Source organism: Pituophis catenifer, unplaced genomic scaffold (genome assembly GCF_029215685.1).
Source record: "Pituophis catenifer annectens isolate HBS135680 unplaced genomic scaffold, rPitCat1.0.hap2 SCAF_2, whole genome shotgun sequence".
NCBI classification, from domain to species: domain Eukaryota; kingdom Metazoa; phylum Chordata; class Lepidosauria; order Squamata; family Colubridae; genus Pituophis; species Pituophis catenifer.
This window is the reverse complement of record NW_027256882.1, coordinates 123494584-123516721: the sequence shown is the minus strand read 5'-3', so window position 1 is coordinate 123516721 and position 22138 is coordinate 123494584. Positions and strand designations below refer to the sequence as shown.

The 22138-nt window shown below is 35.8% G+C and overlaps 1 protein-coding gene across 1 annotated transcript in view; it reads right to left on the bottom strand.

Annotated features, from left to right (window-relative positions):
* Positions 1-22138, bottom strand: part of DNAH9 (dynein axonemal heavy chain 9) — a 233111-nt gene that overhangs the window by 140792 nt on the left and 70181 nt on the right. The window contains exons 36-38 of the mRNA XM_070934466.1: positions 17215-17389; positions 4959-5132; positions 2273-2480 (exon numbers count right to left, since the gene is read on the bottom strand). Of these exons, the coding sequence (XP_070790567.1) occupies positions 2273-2480; positions 4959-5132; positions 17215-17389 (557 nt within the window). The remainder of the gene's footprint in view (positions 1-2272; positions 2481-4958; positions 5133-17214; positions 17390-22138) is intronic.

Sequence of the window (22138 nt, the reverse complement as noted above, 5' to 3'; positions counted from 1 at the left end):
ATGACATTTATTCAGCTGTAACCAGATTGTAGCGGGGATGATTAAGGAATGGCAGAAACTGCAGGAACTGACAATTTGCCTGCAGCATTCTCCTTTGCAAAATAATTCTAGGTGGAATTCTTTCTTCTTCTGCTGCTGCTGCTGCTGCTGCTGCATAAATTTTGAATTGCTCATGCTCAAATATTAAAGCAATTTCAATTATAGATAAAAGCCTCATAAATATGTTCGTTTTGAACATTATATTGATAAAATGATTGCCACAGAAAAGGTAAAGCTTGTAAGGATGTTTCCCCAATTTCCCATGAGAAATCCTTTGTTTGAAACAACACAGTCTTGGTGCATTGTGTTGCACTTTAAGCACCCCGGCACTAAAATAGATAACAACAGATTTTCAAATTTAAAAAAAAAGAAAGAAATCACAGCAAAGTGGATTGAACTGACATGGCCTGAGCCTGGATATTAAAGAACATGGAGAAGTCCTTCAAACACATTAAGAAACTGGTTGGTTCAGTCAAGAGGTCCAGTGGTGGGATTCAGCCAGTTCGCACCACTTTGAGAGAACCAGTTGTTAATTTTCTGAGCAGTTTAGTGAACTGGTTTTTGGAAGAAATCATTAGGACAGAGAACCGGTTGTTAAATTATTTGAATCCCACCACTGAAAAGGTCTACTGAGCTACTACTGAAGACAATACTCTGAATATTGATAAAATAGATGAAGCACTGATAGAACCATATTTTCTTAGAGGAAGTTCAACTTTAGAACATCAGTACGAAGAAAATGCATCTCCTAGTGACCTTAGTATCATGAAAGGTATCTTTCAGATAGTTAAAACTATTAACTGCTCCACTATCAAAACAGAATTGAAAAAAAAACATTTATCTTTGCCCTTTTTTGCTTAGGCCATGATGATCTAAATGACCCAGCTACATGCCACATTAAAAATTATTTTAAAAGCTATAACTTTAGTTTATTGCCATTTAAATTTTCTTTAAACTCAGAGAGCAACACAAGAGTCCCAAAACCCAAATGTCACACGTGCTGCATGAAAGTTAATTAGCTTAAGGATACAACACTGAAGCCTTTTCATATACAGGCAGTCCATGACTTACAATAGTTTGTTTAGTGACCATTCGAAGTTACACAGTTGTAAGTGTGAAAAATGATCATAAGTCACTGACAAAAGTGACTTATGATCATTTTTCACACTTACAACTGTTGCAACATCTGCATGGTTGTGTGATTAAAATTCAGGTGTTTGGCAACTGACTCATATTTATGAGTCATGCAATGTCATGTGAGGTCATGTGATCACTTTTTTTGACCTGACAAGCAAAGTCAATGGGGAAACCAGCTTCACTTAACAATCATGTTACTAACGTAACAACTGTGGTGATTTGCTTAAAAATTGTGGCAAGAAAGGTGGTAAAATGAGGAAAAGTTCATTTAACAACTGTCACACTTAATAACAGAAATTTTGGGCTCCACTGTGGTCATAAGTCAAGGACTACCTGTATTGATACAAAAGTGTCTAGTGACACAAAAAATGAAGATGATAAAGAGCATCATAGTGTGCCATTAAACATAGGTTAATCAAATAAAACATTCTTCCTGTGAAACAGAGTTGCAAAACAAAGCTATTTGTTAGCTGACAGAATTATTAACCAGAAGACCTATATTTGGTTAAATTACCAGGTTGAGAAGTATTTTTTTTCAAGTTCAGTACCTACAAAGTATTGTTGCAAGCTACAGAAATGTACTTGTACAAACGCCCATAATTTATGAATTTGAGTCTTTTAAGTCTTTCTAATTAAATAATAGACTCCATTTTCCTGTGAGTTTTACTAATTAAGTTCTACTTAATTTCTGGGTTCTGTAATTCTTTTAAACTAGGATCTATACTGTACCAGTGATAGCAATAGCACTTAGACTTATATACTGCTTCACAGTGCTTTACAGCCCTCTCTAAGCGGTTTTAAAAAGTCAGCATATTGACCCCAACAATCTGGGTTCTCATTTTACCAACCTTGGAAGGATGGAAGGCTGAGTCAACCTTGAGATTCGAACTGCCAAATTGCAGGCAGTCGGCAGTCAGCAGAAGTAGCCTGCAGTACTGCATTCTAACCACTGCAATTTTTATGTCACCCTGGACTTTTAATTTTTTTTTTTCCTTTGGCCTGCAGTATTCAACAACTCTTAGCACATTTCTATCCTAGCTAAATAATTGCCTTGGCAAATTTGTCCCCTTCTCCCCCACTTCACCTGGCAGTTTACCTTGCAACATGGCAGAGGTGGTATAGTAATTAAAAGGAACATTCTTCACCAGGTACTGCTCGGAATCCAGGAAAGACAGCTTATCTCCGACAATCACAGACTTTCCCGTGCCTGCATTTCCCACCAACATGACAGGCCTGTGTCTCTCCAAGAGATGATCCATGAAATAGCGCAGCCGGATGGTTTCATTGGTATGAACCAGACAGGCCTGAAAGGGATATGAGAAGCATTTGCTAGGAGACTCAGAACATCCCACCCTGAGAAGTCAGGCAAGTGTGCTCAGTAAGTGGCATTGCATGACAATATCTCATGAGCAATTATTCTTATACTCCCCTTATCTTTAAATAGTTTCAATCATATTCAAAGCATGGAATATAGGTAGTCCTCAACCACAGCTGGTACTGGAATTTCTGTTGCTAAGCAATACATTCATTAAACAAGTAATCATGTGACCAGGTCCAATCTTACAATTATTTTTACAGCAGTCATTAAGCCAATCATGTGGCTGCTGAGTGAATCACATGGTTGTTAAATGAATCTGGCTTCCCCAGTTGACTTTGCTTGTCAGAAGCTGGCTGGGAAAGTCACAAATCATGATTTCATGACCACAAGACACGGCAACCATCATAAATGCAAGCTGGTCACATGATTGAATTTCAATCATGTGACCTAGCAGGTGGTGCAAAGGTCATGACTTCAAGGACAGATCATGTGTCACTTTTTTCAAGGCTATCATAACTTTGAGCTGTCATAAGACAAACAGTCATAAGTCAAGACTACTTCGATATGTGTGATGTCTTCTTTGACATCTTTTCTATCATTTTGCAAAGACTGACCTAAGAATCAGGCTCTAAGTTCCAGTGATATGATGTCACTAGATAGCAAGTTCAGAATTAAGATAAAGAACATTTAGGTTGTTTATATCAATTTAGCAATTTTTTGTTTGATTGGCTCATGGCTAAGCCACTTTACATTTTTAACATTTTGATTTACCAATATTCTCATCCAATTTAAATTATGGAAGTGATGTTCCATCTAACTCCAGAAAATGTGTACAGTATCCCCTAAACCAATGCTTCCCAAACTATTTCCTTCATTACCCAAAACTGCTTGTCAGAAAGTCTTTATTTAAATGTCCCTGTTGTGATTGACTAATGGATTTGTGTGTCATTACCCAAAGAAAAACTACTTTTATCTAATTCTGGATAATTTACCCAGGTCTGGTAAGCACTGCTGTAAGACCTTCTCTCACAATAGTAACAGTGGTAATTTTCAGCGAAATATTATGTAATGGCTGCATCTAACAGAATTTGTTTCCTGTTTTCTGTTTCCAAAATTCACAATGATTGGAGATGGGATCACTGCAGTTGCATTCTTACTATCATCAAGACAACAAATGGAAATCCAAACACTAACTGTAGAGTGGAATCAGACTATAATGCCTGTAAAGACTTTTCAGCTAAAACTGGCCAAATTACAAAACCTCTCCTTTGTTGTCAAGAAGGCCAAAATTGCAAATCATCATCATCATCATCATCATCTCAAAATGGCCTGGTTTGCTTTTTTTTGCCTCCCTAAATCATGTCAGCATTATTCTTCTCCTGTCACCAGCTTGAGAGTCAGCATTAACTTGTAGCAACTGCAGAGCCTCAAGCAGAAAAACAAGAGTTCAAGATATCACTGCTACAGAGAGAAACAGATGCTGCTGCATGGAGCATGGATGATGTATACACCCTCCTTGCTTTCTGTAGGAAACTGGTATGTAAAAAAGGCAGCAGGCCTCCCATATTTTTCTAGCTTAAGGCATGTAATCATACTATAATTATAAATTTAAATAAATATGTTATAAATATAAATAAATTATAAATTTTAATAATAATAATAATAATAATAATAATAATAATAATAATAATAATAATGTTGCATGAAAAGAGGTTAAAACTATCCTGATGATCCCTAGTGAACAATCCAATCTTGAAAAGACCAAATCTAATGAAAACACATGCAAATGAAGTCAAATTTGGCAAGAAAACAGCAATTGCTTCATTATTATCATTATATTTATTTGTGCATTACACGGTACCAAAATGTGGGTGCCAAAAATGAATATGAGCAGAGGAGGAAAAGGAAGAGAAGGATGGATTTAAAAACTGGACTATAGTGGGTTTTCTTTTAAACAGCATTCCTAAAAAGAAGGGCATACATATCCCTTGCACTAATGACTATAATAATCGAGCAATTGCTGTTTTCATGCCAAATTTGGCCCTTATTGTATGTGTTTCCACTGGATTAAATCAGAACCTGTGATAACAATCACATTTTAATACAAGTAGACACAAAAAGTACATACATAAAAATTAATAAAATCACATCACACTAAGTTCAAGGACAACAGGTTGTTCTTTCAGGTAGACGCTGTCTGTCTCTTATGACACAATTCAGATCTCTAAGTTCTCACCAAATGTTTCCATATCAGTTTGTAATAAATAAACTGATAAATCCTAACATCTTATCAGTATGTGTTGAAAAATAAACAACTATGCTTCTCAGTGTAAAGACTGGCTTCAAAAATAACGTGTAAATAAAATAATTAATTTGGAGACTGATCTCTCACACAATCTTTTCCAACTATGTTTGTGCCTTTAGCATTCTCCGTCTCATATATGTGCATAAATGTATTACTCACCTGTAATGGTATTTCTCGGTCAAATTCAAATTTGGGAATCAGCTTGGACCAAGGTTCAATTTTTTTTGTTTCCGAATCAATATAAAAGTCAAAAACTGTTCCTTGGGAAGGAAACTTGATGGTCTTGAATTCAGTCACCCACCATTTACTGAATTCAACTCTATAGTCTACAAGCTTCCAAAAAAATAGAGAAAATAAGTTTTAATGAATATATAATTTTTGTTTGATATATTATTCTAATAAATGCTGAAAGGCAATCCAGTGAGTTATTATCTGAGAGTCAAATCCTACTTGCAATTTGTTTGAGAAGTACTGGGTATTTACTTATTGTTCTAAGTTTGGGGACAGATCTTTGCAGGATCTCTTTGAGCTCTGATTTTTCTGACCTCTAGGTGGATGCCCTAAAACAGTGGCTTTTAAAATCAGCCAAAAGAATAATATATAATGGAGGACATTCTGGGGACATAGGTGGAAAATAGGAAGACCCAAGATGACAAAGGAAATGGGTGAAGATAACTTTCTTTCCGGATTGGATGATGAATAAGATATAGCAGGAAAAGAGTCCATGGTGAGAGTGGCTTGGGCTGCAAAAGCAACAGATAGTGGACTTTGTTTCCTGCAGAAAATATGGTACTTTGAAATCCTCTAGATCAGCAGCAGGGACTGGTTCCATGGACTGGTTCCATGGAGAAATGTTCTTCCAGGGGCTGAAGGGGGTGGTTTCACAGCATGCTGCCTGCATCTGGCGGTTGGGGCTTTGCTTGTTTCTTACTGATATGCCATGGACCGGTGCAGGTCCATGGACCGGGGGTTGGGGACCCCTGCTCTAGATATCAGGCAGAGGACAAGATTCTATTGGAATGTTAATGCTTTCAGCTCCTTATTTGTACAAAACAATAAACATGATGATTCTCTTAAGTCTTGCTTTAAATACTGATGATGACTACCTGGACACAGCCATGCAGTTTTCTGGACAACAAAGTATAAGTGGTTTGCCACTAACTTGTTAGGATTTTTTTTTCTTTGATTTCTCAGTCTAGACTACAATGCTGATGAGTCTCCTAAACACATACTTATCCTTGCTTAATTTTTTTAACATTAGCTAAGATTGCCTTGGTGTTTCAATTGCTGTGATCTGCATCATATATTCAATCCATATAATATGTATATTGTGCTATAAATTCCACAGCCTTCTTCCCAGAAAAAGTTACTTCTCCCTAAGTTTAACTAATAACACTTGTCATTATGCCGAAACAGGGTACATACAGATATACTTCTGTATTTCTCCCCCACATTTTATCTTGGCAATTTTATAATTCCTAAACAAGCAGCCTATATGATAGAAGACATCTAATTAAAGAGTGCAAATTTAACTGCACATGTATAGAGTTACCCTGTGGTAAGATGGGCGGCCAAATAAACAAACAAACAAATAGACAGACAGACAGACAATTTACTCAGTGAATTCACTCAGATTCGCTGAGTGAAAAAAGTCCAGGGCTAACATCAAGCTATGCTAGCAAAATCTTCTTCCAGCAATCAAGGTGTATTTTCATCTCAATGGGTAAAACAAAAAACTTGGGTTCAGCCATATTTTTGTCCTTGTACACAGCTGTCATAAAATATCATGATCTGTTGAGAAATTCTACAGCAATGTGCAAATTAGAATAATTGACTTCTTCATAGAAGTTGAACATAATTTACTATAAGCCCCTCACAGCAATGCACTGTACTAGAGATATCTTTTTTTATTTTATTTTTTTTCTCTCCAATTTTTTTATAAGTATAAACTAAACAGAACAATGAAACGTACAAAACATAAAAACATATAAACATCCATTTCAAAACATGTCCAGTTTGTCACAACTATAATATACATTTCTCTTTGTATTTTGACTCTTCTTTATTTGGCCATTCCCTTTTATCTATCTAATATTGATCTTTGTTGACCTATGTCTGTTCTTTGTTTCCATCATATTATATTTGGTCATTTTATTTACTTCCTATTGCTTCATCTCTTTCCTATCTTTCAACCAACTATACCACTTTTCCCATACTAAGTAAAAGTCATGTTCTTCCCTATTTTGTAATTCCTTTGTGAGTCTATCTAATTCCGCACATTCCATAATTTTATTGATTAATTTATCTGGTGTTGGTATATCACTACTCTTCCAGTGTTGCGCGTATAGTATTCGTGCTGCTGTTATCATATGTATAATTAAATAGGTTGTTTCTTTTTCATAGTATCCATCCATCCACTATGCCTAATAAGAAGCTTTCTGGTCTTAGTTCTATCTTTTGGTGTGTTATTTCCTCTATTTGTATTTTGATCCTTTGCCAATATTGTTTCACTATTGGGCAGGTCCACCACATATGGTAATAGGTGCCTTTGTGGTGATTGCATTTCCAACGTGTTGATGACGTGCCGGGGAACATTCTTGCCAATCTGGCTGGTGGCAAGTGCCACCTATAAAACATTTTATAGAGATTTTCTTTATATGATACAGACATTGTCATTTTATAATTTATTTTCCATAGTTTTTCCCATTTGTCTAATTGAATACTATAACCGAAATTTTTTGCCCAGGTTATCATATTTTCTTTCACTACCTCTTCTTCTAATTTATATCCTCGTAAGTAACTAAGTTGGCACCAAGTTACTAGACAAGATAGAGAAATACGGGAGAGTAGCTGGGCTCAAAATTAATAAACAGAAAACAAAAATATTGACTAAGAACCTTGCCAATCAACAAGAAAAACAATTAGAAGAGAAATTAGGCATACAAACGACAAAAAGAGTAAAATACCTAGGGATATGGCTGACCAGTAAAAGTTCATCAATTAAAGAAGATAATTATGATAAATTAACAAAACAAATTAAGAAAGACTTAGAAATTTGGAAAAAGTTACAGCTATCTCTTTTGGGAAGGATCGCCTCCATTAAAATGAATGTGTTGCCTCGAATACTATTCTTGTTTCAAGTGATTCCAATAAAACCGGGGAAGAACTTCTTCAAGGACTTTAATAAACTAATTGCAGACTACATATGGCAAGGAAAGAAGGCAAGAATTAAACTAAAACACCTACAGGACTCAAGAGAGAGAGGAGGATTGGCATTGCCCGATTGGGAAATATATTACAAAGCATCAGCATTAATTTGGATCAAGGAGTGGATGGAACTCAAAAACCATAGACTATTGAATTTGGAAGGATTCGATCTTCAGCGAGGATGGCATGCCTTCTTATGGGAGGGCACAGACAAAAGGCATGAATATTTTCAGAAACATACAATCAGACACACATTATACCAAACATGGCAGAGTATTAAAAAGGCACATTATTACAAAATCCCGGAGTGGTTGTCAACGATGGAAGCCCAGATCTATCCAAATGCCATGGACTATAACAAAATGAAAACTTATAAAGATCTGTTAAACAATCAGGGGGAACTAAGAACGAGGCAAGAACTAAAAGAGATGGGTACAGACATTGACTGGTGGCCGTATATACAAATAAAATCAAGATACAATAAAGATTTGGCTCAATTTGAATTTCAAAAAGGTCAAACAGAATTAGATAACATTTTGCAAGGGACACAGGACAAACTGATCAAAAAAATGTACTAGAGATATCTTTACAAACACACAGGTCACATAGGAACTATACAGGTGTAGTTCAAAAGTTGAGCTATTTGCTACCCAGAATGTTGTGGTTGCTCCTTTAATATCCATGGTGCTATGGAAGAGACATTACTTGCCCTGTTGCTCTTTGGCTAGCCTATATTTTTTAAAAAGGTCTGCTACTTTAATTTGAAGGCTTCTTAAGTCACTATGTAACTGTTTTCTTGTTGTTCTTTGATTATCCAGATAGAGTTCAAAAGATTGGTTCACACATAAATACAGTACTCTTTCTCAATCCTTGATTAATACAGATGAACAATGAACTGATGACATAGGAAAGCAACCTCCCAATGTGTGGGCCTTAATTTCTTAATTCTTCAGCTAGCAGGGCTATCTGGAAAATAATCAAGTTACAGAAGCTTGCTATAGGAAAGACTTTGTTGAAGATGATGTGAGTTTGTATAGAGTCCTTTTTGTTGTTACTCTATTATAGCCCAATTACATATATAATATACACTTTGTCTACATGTTCAGTTTAATTTTTTATTACTGAGAAGAGCTAACAGGACAGTTGGTAATCTATTCACAAGAAATACAAGATTTATAAGATGTAAGGAATCCATCTAAAGTGAATGTCTTATTGAAATGTGCCTGGTGAATATCACTGTGAACCAAAAGTTCCTGCCAAGTCAACTTCAAACTCTCACTGGATTCTTTCGGGATTATTTTTCTTAGATATGTTGGCTTCAGACACTTTTCCAATACAGCCAGTCAGATGAAGCCACAAGTTCATTTCATTGAGTTTCTATGAAACGTCTCCCCAGGGAATGGTGATATATTTTTTTAAAAAAAAATACAAGTAATTGCACCAACTTCAGACTTTTTCTATGGATATCCTGAGAGGAGAAGGAGGAAGTCCTCTTACTAAAACCCAGCCATCAAGAGTTCTGCAATGTGGTGGCTTTTCTAACTTAAAATAGCATAATTCCAACCTTTTTATGGCTGCCATATATCTGAAAAGGGAACTGTGCTGTGAAAATCAAGTCTCTCAATCTCCTTAACCAATTTCTAAATTTTAATCTTTTTTTTTTTAGGACTGCTGCTTTTGCTTGGCTCCTTTCTCTACCCACCTCATTTTCTGTTACCATCATTAAGTTCCATTATAGATTTATTAAAAACAAAAAAAGAAGGAAATGACCCACATAACAATACATCCTTTCTCACAACATGGATCACCTAAAAAAGGGAAAAAAGAAACCAGATCAGTAGAGTAACAACAACAACCAAAAAAAAAGTAATTCTGGTATGAAAAACCCTCCAAAATAACAGGACTGAGAAAACTGATTATTTTTAGCACTAACATAATGTTAAATAGCAGGAAATCAAGCAACCCACATTACCAGAGCAGTGATAAATTTTGGTTGCCGTATAATGGGGGGGGGGGCTTGCTGATTTTAATGCTCTTCTTTCCACCCTTTTTCAGAGAAGGACCTTGCTGCCCACCTACCAGCCTGCAACAGTGGGAAAGCATTCATATTGTTTATTCTGACATTTCAGCTGCAAAAGGTCAGAGCTAAGGGCAATTTCTATAGCAAGCAATAAACAGATTTTATATTGGATCATTTTTCACCAGATCTTTGCTTGTTCTTATTCAGACTACGGCACTTTGGACTCTTCGCGCTGACATTTACAGAGAAGCTGAGAAAGGGACATGGAGTTCACTGTCCAGAATAACATTGTAGAGGTACATTTTGTCAGGTCTAAATTACAAATGCAACTTGCAAAATGCTTTTATGTAGTATTGCAGCAAAGATTAAGACTCTCAAGGACTTTAATGCGTACAGCAAATTTCATCGAGAGAGATTGAGAGAGGTTTCATGCTGAGTCGTAAAGCAGGGTCATACTCCACTTTTGAAAAGTTCAAGAGTCATAATCCAAACTAGGATCTCTTTCAGGACAAAAGGGCAAGGGAACTAAGCACGACATTAAAAAAAATTTAAATTAATTCTAATTCAAAACCTATATTAAGATTGCAATGAATACAGTTCAAATAATTAATTCCTATTTTGTAATTTTCATTTTCTATCCCTGTAAAAGCTACCGTTTGTAGCAACATCCGGAAAGACAGTGGTGGATCTGCCCAACAGTACTAAGGACTGCATGCATTCTTCAGAGTTTCAAGTTGAGTATTTCTGCCCTTAATGAAAATGACTGTCATTTTAACAAGGAGGACAAAGTCCTGACTTTTGAGTACGTGAAGATTTTCCTGCTTGTCTCATCCAGATTTTCTATCCCGCTTAGTCCAGATCTTGCCCCGTTCCCCAGATCAATGCTTCTTATTCTTAACAAGTTCAAAATGTGTCACTTTCAATTCCCAGAACTCCCCAGCCAGCCAGTGGAAGTTCATGCATCTTAAAATTGCCAAGATTGAGAAACGCTGCCCTAGATGTTTTAAATCATATGAGCACCCCTTGAATCTAACCATGACACCCTAATTTAGGATCTATATGGACTAGTGGCTGTAGATTTTGCAGATATTCAGTTGCTTAGTTATGGCATGCTTTCTCTGTCAACTTTATTTTCTCTGTTATTTTGCTAAAAATTGCTCTGACATCCATATATGATTCTGCTCAGCTCTCTATTGTAACTAGTATCAAACTGTTAATTTGATAATGTTATGTTCATGGGTTTTATTCAAAGAATCACTATTCTTTGAAAAAAAGATGCTGTACCCTACACAGAGGAACTCACCAGACATAATGTTCTCTAGTTTACTCCCTGAGTGAAATGTCAAAGTAAGCAGTGCAGTAAATGTGAAACACTGAGAGATAAGCCCTGGCTTACTTAATTTACTGAATAAATAATTAGAGTGGAATTGGGGGGAGAGTAATCTGCCTGAGAAAATTTTTCTACTCTCAGACTGCAAATATGTTGGTATATAGAAAGATCCAAGAACCCCTCAATATGTGTTTCCATTGGTCATCTGGAACAATTCATGGAATAATATCTAGTAACCTATGGCTCCTAATGTCATTTTATTTATTTTCAGTATTTTCTGTATTCTTTCCATTTCTTCCATGAGAACACTAGTATGATCTTGAGCCTTTTATAATCAATAAATCAAAAACATACTTTTTTAAAAAAAACTGCCTTGCCTTTCTCATTATCCAGCAACAGTGCATCTGACTTTCTTAAAACCAGCTTGTACATTAATGATTGATATGTTCTGGAGAAAGGCAGACTGGCTCCATCTAATATGTAATGGTATCTGGTAATGATAATGATAATTATAATTATAATGTGAGATAAGAGGAAAGGCCGCAGCCAAGCCAATGGGCAAATAAGAGGCAGAATTAGCCCACAAATGGAATGTGGCCATGACAAATATCTAAGAAGGGACCCTCTCTAGTTTTTTTTGACTATGAAGACAACAGGACAAAAATGTACTTTCAGATTTGCAAGATCAATAATATTACTGTTAAATAATATTATTGTTAAATATTGTTATTGTAATATTAAGTTAATGTTAAATATTGTAATATTGTTAATATTGTTAAAGTAACAATAATATTTCTGGATGTGCTTTTTGTCTGCACTACCTTGCAAGGCTGACAACTATGACCTTTTGATTGTATCTACTACCTATTTATTGTGCTATCCTGCTCCTCATCACTCCCAAAGGAATCAGTTACCATATTCTTTATTCTGTTCTACCCAATTCTTCCCAAACCATGTGTAATGAAGCTGACATATGAAAAGTATTATTCAAACAAGTTGATTATGTCAGGGCCAAAAAGATGGGAAGAAGAATTCAGAAAAGTTTTGCTTGTATTTTCCTGGATCAAAAAATGAGATGAGTAATCTCATAAATACTGTTTAAAATATATAAGATCAGCATGCAGAGCAACGAGTCAAATAATCTAGATGTTCAGGTAATAACTTCATGATTAAACCGAGTAAGTCTTAGCAGAAAGGGGAAACATACCATTTTGAGTACACTTGTATCTCTCTCTCTCTTACTACATACATTCATATTTGCTAACAGCTTGCTAGGTAAAAGAATTTTATGCATCACTTAGTGCAAAAAGGAGTGTGATTAAGTTATTACTGCTTATGGTAATCATAGTTCTCAATATTCCACATTAATTTTACAGTACACACAAGCTCCATATTTCCTTTTGTTTCTTTTTCTGATTAAAGAATAAACTCTATAAAGTTAAAAAAAAGTTCATCTACTCTTCAACCAAAAAAATATAATAAAAGTTATGTCTTCATTTATTTCACATATAATATGAAAGCTTCTGAATAGACAAAAAGCCCCTCTGATCCTTTTACATATCTTACAGGTTTTTGAATGAGCATTCAATGAAATTAATCAATGAAATTGATTGGTCAGTGCTAAGAGCTATTTGATATAAGTTTCTATCTTATTATGACACAACATAGGAAAAGAAACTCATCAGGACTAGATTCAGCAGTCCATCTGCATTTAAAGGACAAATGCCACTCTTTTGAAGACAGCAAAGTCCATATTTTGAACAGAGAGGACCACTGGTTTGAAAGAGGGGTCAAAGAGGTCATCTATATCAAAACTGAACAGAGGGGAAGGGATACAACATCCTCTCTCTCCAATCTACCACCCAGTCCTTTCAACAGTTCCAAGAAGGCTCCAAACCCATCTGCATCTCTCAGGTGACCCTGAGGACACGGATAAACCTCCAGGTGGCCTCAATGCAAATTACCAGCTGTCTGCAAGGAGTATAAATCAATGGTGAAATGCATTTTTTTTTTGCTACCAGTTCTGTGGGTGTGGCTTGGTGGGAGGGTCATGTGACTGAGTGGGCGTGGACAAAAATTTTTTTTTACTTTTTAAAGCATTTTTTACCACCTATTCGCCCAAACCAGTAGTTAAAAAATGCTTTAAAAAAGTTTTTTAAAAAGGTTCCAACAATCACAGCTGTGCCGCAGCATGCTACTTCTTATTTCTTAGATGGCTTAGAAATTCACAGAGTGCAGAAATGCCTTTAACAAATGGATTAATGCACCTATTGGGGAACTAGGAAAAAACTATATGAAGAAAAAGACAAAGACAGTTCTGAAACATTATAATAAACTTATTGGCCTTTAAGGAACGCTAGACCAGTTGAAGATTTTTCGTCAAAAATCTGACAATATAAGATAACTTTTATTGTCATTTTTTACTGTGGGCACACTAGCACACATTAAAAATGAAATTCTGTTGCCTGCTCTCAAAAGTGTACACATACATAACACACATATATACATACATATGTATATACCTACACCCGTACATATAAATACATATAAATATTAATCACTGTCCAAATTGAATACGTAGCGGAAAGAGGAAGCTTGAGAGTCCACAAGGATGATACTGTATGGAACAAAACCGTGACTGAATCTGGATGTTCTGCTTCAGATAACACAAAGCCTCCCCTCAGAGGTTAACAAGAAAAACAGGTTGTGAAGAGGATGTGTAGCATCCCAGACAATACTGCAAACCCTGCTCAAGCAACCCTTATGCGCTATGTCCTGGATAGAAGGGAGTGAACTGCCAATGATCTTTTCTGCCATCCTCACCACTTTCTGCACCGCCTTCCTGTCTGAAGCAGTAATGCTTCCAAACCAGACCGTAATGCAATATGACAGGATGCTCTCAATCGTCCCTCTATAGAAAGTGGTAAGGACAGGGGAAGGAAGATGTACTTTTCTCATGTAAGACAGAAAATGCAGGTACTGTTCTGCCCACTTCACCAATGTCTCACTGTTGAGTGACCAAGCCAGCCTACTCATTAGCTGCACACCCAGAAATTTGATGCTGCTAACCATCTCCACAGGTGAATCGTTAATACACAGAGGAGTGTGGCTGTGGCTGCCTTTTCTGAAATCGACAATCATCTCTTTAGTTTTTCCAATGTTTAAAACAAGAGTGTTTTTATTACACCAGTTCACAAGGAAGGTCACTATCAATGTGACTCTGAAATTTCATTTTTCTCTTTCTAAAACAAACCTGTTTTTTTTTTTGCACTAGTTATCCCTGTCCTTCGCCCAACTTTCTCCCCTTCCCCACAGCTGTAATTGTGAGTATGCACAAAAAAAGGTATGTCAGGATTCATCGCATATAGCTTATCAAGTGGATTGAGAGCTACGAAAGCTTGGGTATTGAATAAAAATGGTAGTTAAGTCATTAACAGTTTCTCCAAAACTCTTTCAATATTTTTTTTAAAAAAAATCATCTTCCCTATAATAAATTCTTCGAAACAGGCAAGTAAACTTTGGAGCAACTGACATACCAGTTAGTACAAGGTTTTGTAGTAAAAATTGAAAAAAATAAACCTGGAAATAAGGAGAGAACTTCAGGCCCATGAAATATAAATTGACAACAAAATAACAGCTGAAAAATAGGATTAAATAAATAATGGAATAATAAGGCTAATTTAGATGCAGAAAATAGGAACTTTCTCCCCCCACCCTTTTTTTTCTTCTTGTTGTTATAAAAGCATCATGAAAAAAGAGCTGTCTTATGAGAAAGAAAATCAGTGAAGGAGAGTTTCAGTGCCCCCACATGGATTAAAACAGAAGGGAAAAGAACAAGCCTTTTGCCTCCCTTCCCACAAAGAGTGCCTTGATGGCAAAGGATCTCAATTAAAATAATGAGAAAATGGCTTAGTTCATTTTCTTCCCAATATGCAGATGGGAGGAAAGAGTTGGAAATTTAGTTGTGGAGCATAGTCTTGAAAATATCTGAACATTTTATGTAATGCCCCAAAACCTCCCAAAAATCAGCTTTGATTTTTAGAAACTACATGTGACATTAATATTGCTTTCTTGACAATTATATGGAAGTGGTTTGTTTTTCTGGAATATTCTTCAATATTTGGTCAATTTAACCTACAACCCTGGGTCTATCTAAGTACTAACCAAATCAAATTCTGTTTAGGTTCTTTTGAGATCATCCATGATCAGCTGGGCACTACTTAAGAATTGCTCCAGGTTTTATAATAGGGAACTCAAAGGAAAAAAAAAGAAATATCTACAATAAATAGTATCTTCAACTAATCCAACATTATATAAAATCTCCAAAGTAAGAATTGAAGAATTGGATCTGCTCATATGATTCAGTCATTGAGAGAGGGCTTATGGAGTGGTGCAGTGGCCTAGAGGTGGAGCTCTCGCCTCATAATCAGGAGACTGTGAGTTTGATCCTAGGTAATGGCAGATATTTCTCTCTCTGGGCACAATGAGAAAATATCTGCAGCAAACTCCATATTGGCAACAGGAAGGGCATCCGGACTCAGCTCCATTCAGTTGCCCCAACTACTCCACCCCAATGCAAGGGATTACGGAGTCATTTAAAAAAAAATGAGAGAGGCCTTATGAAAATCCCCCCTCTTTGTGAGGTGCATGGAGATAATAGACCTCTCTGTATGGGGGTACTTTTCCACAATACTTGTTTGCAGAAAACTCTCCTCCCAGAACTATATACAGCCCCTAGTATGCTACATCTGAAAACAGGCCCATTGTTCACTATAAAAAAAACTAGCATTCATCAGCTACTGTTGAGAATCAATGCTTGAATTCTGCTTTTAGTTTTCTGTCTTTTTAGCTATCAAATAAGGATCGCTACAAACAGAACATGTACTTGTAAATCCATGAAAAATTATCTAGGCAGAATTAATCCAATAATGGATAGTTCATAGCGTCAAGCATGATCTGTACTAATATAGGAAAAATATACAGTGACTTTCATTCCAGCTAGCTCATCTATAATATTTTAAGAACTTCTTGTGTAAAACCCATGATACGTGGCATTCAACATCACCTCTGACTTTAACAAAGGCAGTTGGCACCATTATATTTTGGTTAGATTGCTTTTAGCAGTTCCAAGTGCATGATAGGAACATGGTCATCTAGATTTGGAATGCCTTGGTAGAACAAAATGAAAACAATCTCTTGAAGGACTGTGTAGGGCACAAAGAGAGTTTCAGTAATACTAGACCCCAAATAACTACGCATATTTCTTCTATAATAATATTCTTACAATGGGTAGATTTTAATGCTTGTGTTTCTCCATAAGAATCTCTGGATATGTCTATGGAGATTCTCCGTCATCCAGGTCATGATTGTCCCAAAGGTGCTTTTTCAAGAGGCAACTGGGCTTTCTGGTTTAAACTAGAAAGTCCAGTTGCCTCTAGATAAAGCACCTTTGGGACAATCTCTGGATATGTTTAAGTGGGTTGCGAAACTGCTCTTGTCAAGAGATATGGCTTCATACATCATACTAAGCCATCCTCTGGTTTAATTATGGCCAAATAACAAAAGTAAACTGACAGTTTGTGGTTCATAATAGCCAATCATCACCTAAAATAATCTGTGAACCAATTCACTGAGTGACCAGTTTAATATATGAAGCTATGGGATCTTTGGTGCTCTCTGAGCTTGGTGATTTTCTTGTAGACATTTCATTACCAATCTAGGTAACATCATTAGCACTCAGAGAGCACCAAGCTCAGAAAGAACCAAGGATGCTGCAGTTTAACCCTGAGCTACAAATATTCTCTTCTATATGAAGCTATGTTAATTAATGTAAATTTTCATGGAATCACTTTTCTTACCTGGTCTTGGAACAGAGCACCACCGAAGGCCCAAATAGCAGCAAAGACAAAATAAAGTTCATAGAGATCTTTAGGGCAATCTGGAGGGGTATTCTCCTTGGTGAGGAGGCATTCAAGGAGATAACACAACATCTGAACCATGTTCTGCTCAGGGATGGGAATAATCTTCTTAAATCTATAATAGGAGAATTGAACACTTGTGAAGTTTAATTGGATTTAGCATGACTGTCACTGAACAATGCAAGCAGATATCACATAAATCCTCTTTTCAACTGTTAACATTTTTTAAATGTTCATTGTTTATAACTTTCTGATCCACTGCTACAGAGTGGAATAAAATACCATCAGCACATAGCCAAGTAATAACTGTAATCATATATTTGAGTCATTTTAAAACGTTGATCCTCTTAAAAGAATTGAAATGGAAGTCTTGCAAAGGTCTGATCTAGCACAAATGCAGTGAATTCAGAAGTGGTCAAATGAAAAGAATAATGAAACTGATCCTTTTATTTCATATTTTTAATAGGCTTTAGTTATGTTTACAAGTATGAGAACCCAAAAGTGACTGTTATTGTAATTCTATATTTTGCCAAACAGATGTAATAGATAAATCATTCAAATTGCCATCTCTCAAAGTCTTTAAAACAATAATTATAAATCAAAGGATTTAGGTATTGATCCATTCTTTGGCCTAGACATTCCAGGAAAATGTCTTCCACACTTCCTTAAATTTGGATTCTGGTTCAAATTTTTTAAAATATGCCTAGCAGCTTGGGCCAATAACTCAGCAGCTATAAAATATATATTTGTTTGTTTGTTTGCCAAATGTGTATAGCTGCCCGTTTCACCAAAAATGACACTGGGTGGTGCACAACAATTAGACAGAAACAACAAATATAAAAAGAACAGATATAAAAGTAAACAAAAATCTGCATTAACAAATAAATAGGATAAAAAAGAAATATACAAGCAGTTAGGAAAAGAGAGGATGTACCAGTAAATGCCACCTCAACAATGGCACCATATAAGTGTGTCTCTGGTTCCTGCGGGTCCCAGTCCTGATAATATAACCGAGTCTTCTGGAATGTCCAAAAAAATGAACTAATCTGATCTCAGGGCAAGAACGTTCCATAAAGCAAGCACCACAATAGGAAGATGTGTCTCCTGGGATTGGCCAATGTAGGTCCCTAGCTATCAGATACACAGCATGTCTTCTCTGCCAAATCTAATGGAGCAGATTGATATAACTGGGGGAAGGCAGTTCCTCAGATATCCTGTCCCCATACCAAGGGTGAAATGCTACTGGTTCGCTCCTGTTAGAGTGAACCAGTAGTGATAAAAGCTACCGGTTCAGGCAAACCAGTAGTAAAAAAAAAAAAGCTACCGGTTCAGATGAACCAGTAATTAAAAAAAGCTACCAATATTTCCGAAGATCAGCTGTGCCGCGTAGTTTAGCAGGATTAGGAAATCCTGCTTTCTAGCAAACCTAAATTATGCGGCACAGCTGTTCCCACCCTCACTGTTCTACTTTTCTAGTGAAGTCTTCTTTTTCCACGTGAAGCGCGTGTTTGGTGTGCATTGTGTATGCGTGTGCAGAGTGCTTTTGCATGCTCTGCGCATGTGCACATGCAGCATGCTTTCAGCATGTGCTGTGAATGCATGCGAGCAGTGTGCTTTCGGCGCGCACCACGCATGCGCAGGCAGCAAACCGGTGGCGATCCGAGGAGGAATTCACCACTGCCCTGTACCATGAAAGGCATTAAAGGTTAAAACCAGCACCTTGACTTGGATCCAGAAGCAAACTGGCAACAATGCAGCTTATGGAACAGATGTGTAACATGCGCTGGTCTAGGATTAGATGTAACTGCCCATGCTGCTACATTGTGTACTAGCTGTATATTATTAATGTAATATACAGTAATAAAGGCAGTACCAAAGAAAGTAAAAATATTATGATAGACAGACAGACAGACAGACAGACAGATAAAATATTAGCACTGGTGATGTTACCTTATTTGTCATGAAATGTCTGCAAGAAAACAACCACGTTTAGAGAGCACCAAAGGACCCCACAAATAAAATAAGTTTCCAAATACTCTTTCAAGGGCAGCCGCATGTAGAGCACAAAATATTCCATATAATTCATCTGTGGCATTTTCAGCATTAAAAAAAAAGTTTTTAATGATCTTTTCTAACTGTTAATCTAAACAAGATTAAAATATCTACATCTTTTTTGTTGTTGTTGTTGAAGCAGTAGATCTATGTCTTAAATGAGTCCGAAAAGGTTAACTTACTAGTAGCACCTGTATTTTTTTTTCAATAACACCCCAATGTCCTTCTTAACATATTCCACAAAATAAGTATCTCTTAGGAAGGAAGTACTCTGGTATTATCTGGGATTAAGTTATGTATAGTTTTTAAACATCCAAATTAAACTCAGTGGGGAATCTCTGAATTAGCCCACACCAACGTGACCCTCTAAAGCAGGAGATTTTTAAAAAATAAGTAATTTAGTCTAGAACAGTTTTAGTACTGTTGGATTTCTTTTAAAAAGAGTTGCATGTCTTAAATTTTGTAATGTATGCTTACATTACTTCCAGTTTCTCTGTCTCGCTGAGGATCCAGGTTGAGATTGAATTCACCAGGAAGACTTAATGACAATGGTTTGCAAAATATAATTTTGAAAAAAAGCTATGGATTATTTCAGAAGTGTTTTTAGTGGGGCCATAAAAAAATGTCATTGGCTATCTTTATAATAAAAAAAATAAGATTCTTTCACAGCAAAATGCTCGTCTTCCATATCAACTTTAGAGTCACTATTAAACTTAATAGATATCCCACAATTTTTATTTGATACCTGCTAATAGAGATTTATCCAGTCCAGTTCCCAGATCTCACTAAAAGCTGCTCATCCAGGATTTCTTACAATATAACTATAACTATAACCCTATTTTTCCAGCTTGCTACAAATGTGTTTTGTTTTGTTTTAACCTAAATCCATTTATATTCCAGCTGATTACTATAAGTGCCATGTCTCCATGTAGATAAAATATTTCTGAAGGTCAATTTCCCAACATTACAGACATACTGTATTTTTTTTTAAACAAACTTTATTGAATTTAAAAATTTAAAAATATAAAATTATACACATTTTTCTCAATCGTAAAATTGCATATACAATACACAACTCCACCGACAAGCTAAATATATGTACCTATGTGTACATATATACATACATATATAAACAGTGATTTATTCCTTATTCTATCTACCTTACGGTGCTTATTTGTTACCTTAGATTTTTCCTAAATTTAGTCTTTACCCTTTTTTCCTTTGATTTACCCACTTATACCATCTATTCCATACTTCAAAATATTTTGAGTCTTCCTTGTCTTTTAATTTTAAGGTTAATTTATCCATTTCTGCACATGCGTAAATTTTTTGAATTATCTCCTGGTCTGTTGGCAAACGATCTGTTTTCCATAATTGTGCTAATACCGATCTTGCCGCCATGATTATGTGTAATGTTAAGTATTTTATGTCCTGTCTAATGTTCCTTTTGATCATGCCTAATAAGAAGATTTCTGGTTCTAATTCAATTTCTTGATCTGTTATTTCTACTATCCATGTTTTTATTTTCCTCCAATATTTCTTGACTTCTGGGCAAAGCCACCATGAATGGAAGAAAGTACCCTGAGCTTGCTTACATTTCCAACAAGCCGAATTTATGTTCGGGTACATACTGTATTAAGTTGGGTAAGTACCACATACATAAAAGGAGAACCTTTAAGTAATGAATATGGATCAAATTAAAAAAAAGGTAAAACAAAAAGTGTCAAAACAAAGAATATACCCTGCCCAACTATCACTAAAAATTATTGCTGACACATACACAAGCATGGGGATGGGGAGAGAAAAACACATCCCTCCTGCATTCCTCTGTAATAAAGACATAGAAATGCAAGCTTCTATATTCATATAGTAGTAACAATTTTTGAAAGAAAGCAAAAGAAGAAAAGCCAAGCTTGTTACTTATCAGACAAGTGCAGAACCTCTAAAAATTCCACAGCAGCAGATGGGCTTTTAAATCTTTTGATCTCTTCAGGAGAAAGGCAGAAGATTGCTGGGTACAAAAAAAAATATTTTGCATTCTTGTTCCTTGCTAATTACATGCCAAAGCAAAGCCTCTTCTTAAATTTGACATTTATGAAGGAAGATATGGAGAATCATTATTTAATATTCATTATTTAATATTCATGATATTTCAATTCCGTGGTTTATCTATTAAGTGGTAGAAGATGGTGTCTGGTGCTGGACTTCAGAAATTTAACAATTATAGGGGCAGATGTCCATGAGGGTTTATCTCTTGTTTTTCATCTATAGGTAACCAATATTTCAAATTTAATGTCAGCTGGCAATAAGATTTGCTGAAAACATTCTTCCAGGTAAATGAACAAGAGCTTCTGTTCCTCCACATCTTGAGGTAACAAGTTCTTATTTTTAAGGTGTTTCTTATCAGATGTCCATGAGCTTTAAATCATAGGATTTGCAGATGTGCAATGAAATTGTTCCTTTACATCTAAAATGCTAAATTTGGTTTCATGAAAAGTTACAATAATTCTCTCCAAGGCTTTCAAATCTTTGTCAACTTTAATAATTTCGGCTTTCATAATTTTAAATTCCCCATGGATCCCTGATTCCAGGCTCATAAATATACAATCCATCCGTTTAGGAGTTAAACGAAGGTTCACTTTTCATTCAAAGCTCATTATTTCTTCTTGTGGAAGTAGTGATACCTTTGGGGTTAATACATCTTTGTCTAATGCAACAGAGTCAGGGGAAGTATCTATGATACCATCCACTCTGTGAAGTGCAATAAAGTGCATAACTCATTCAACTTTCCTCCCTCTCCATCATCAGGAGT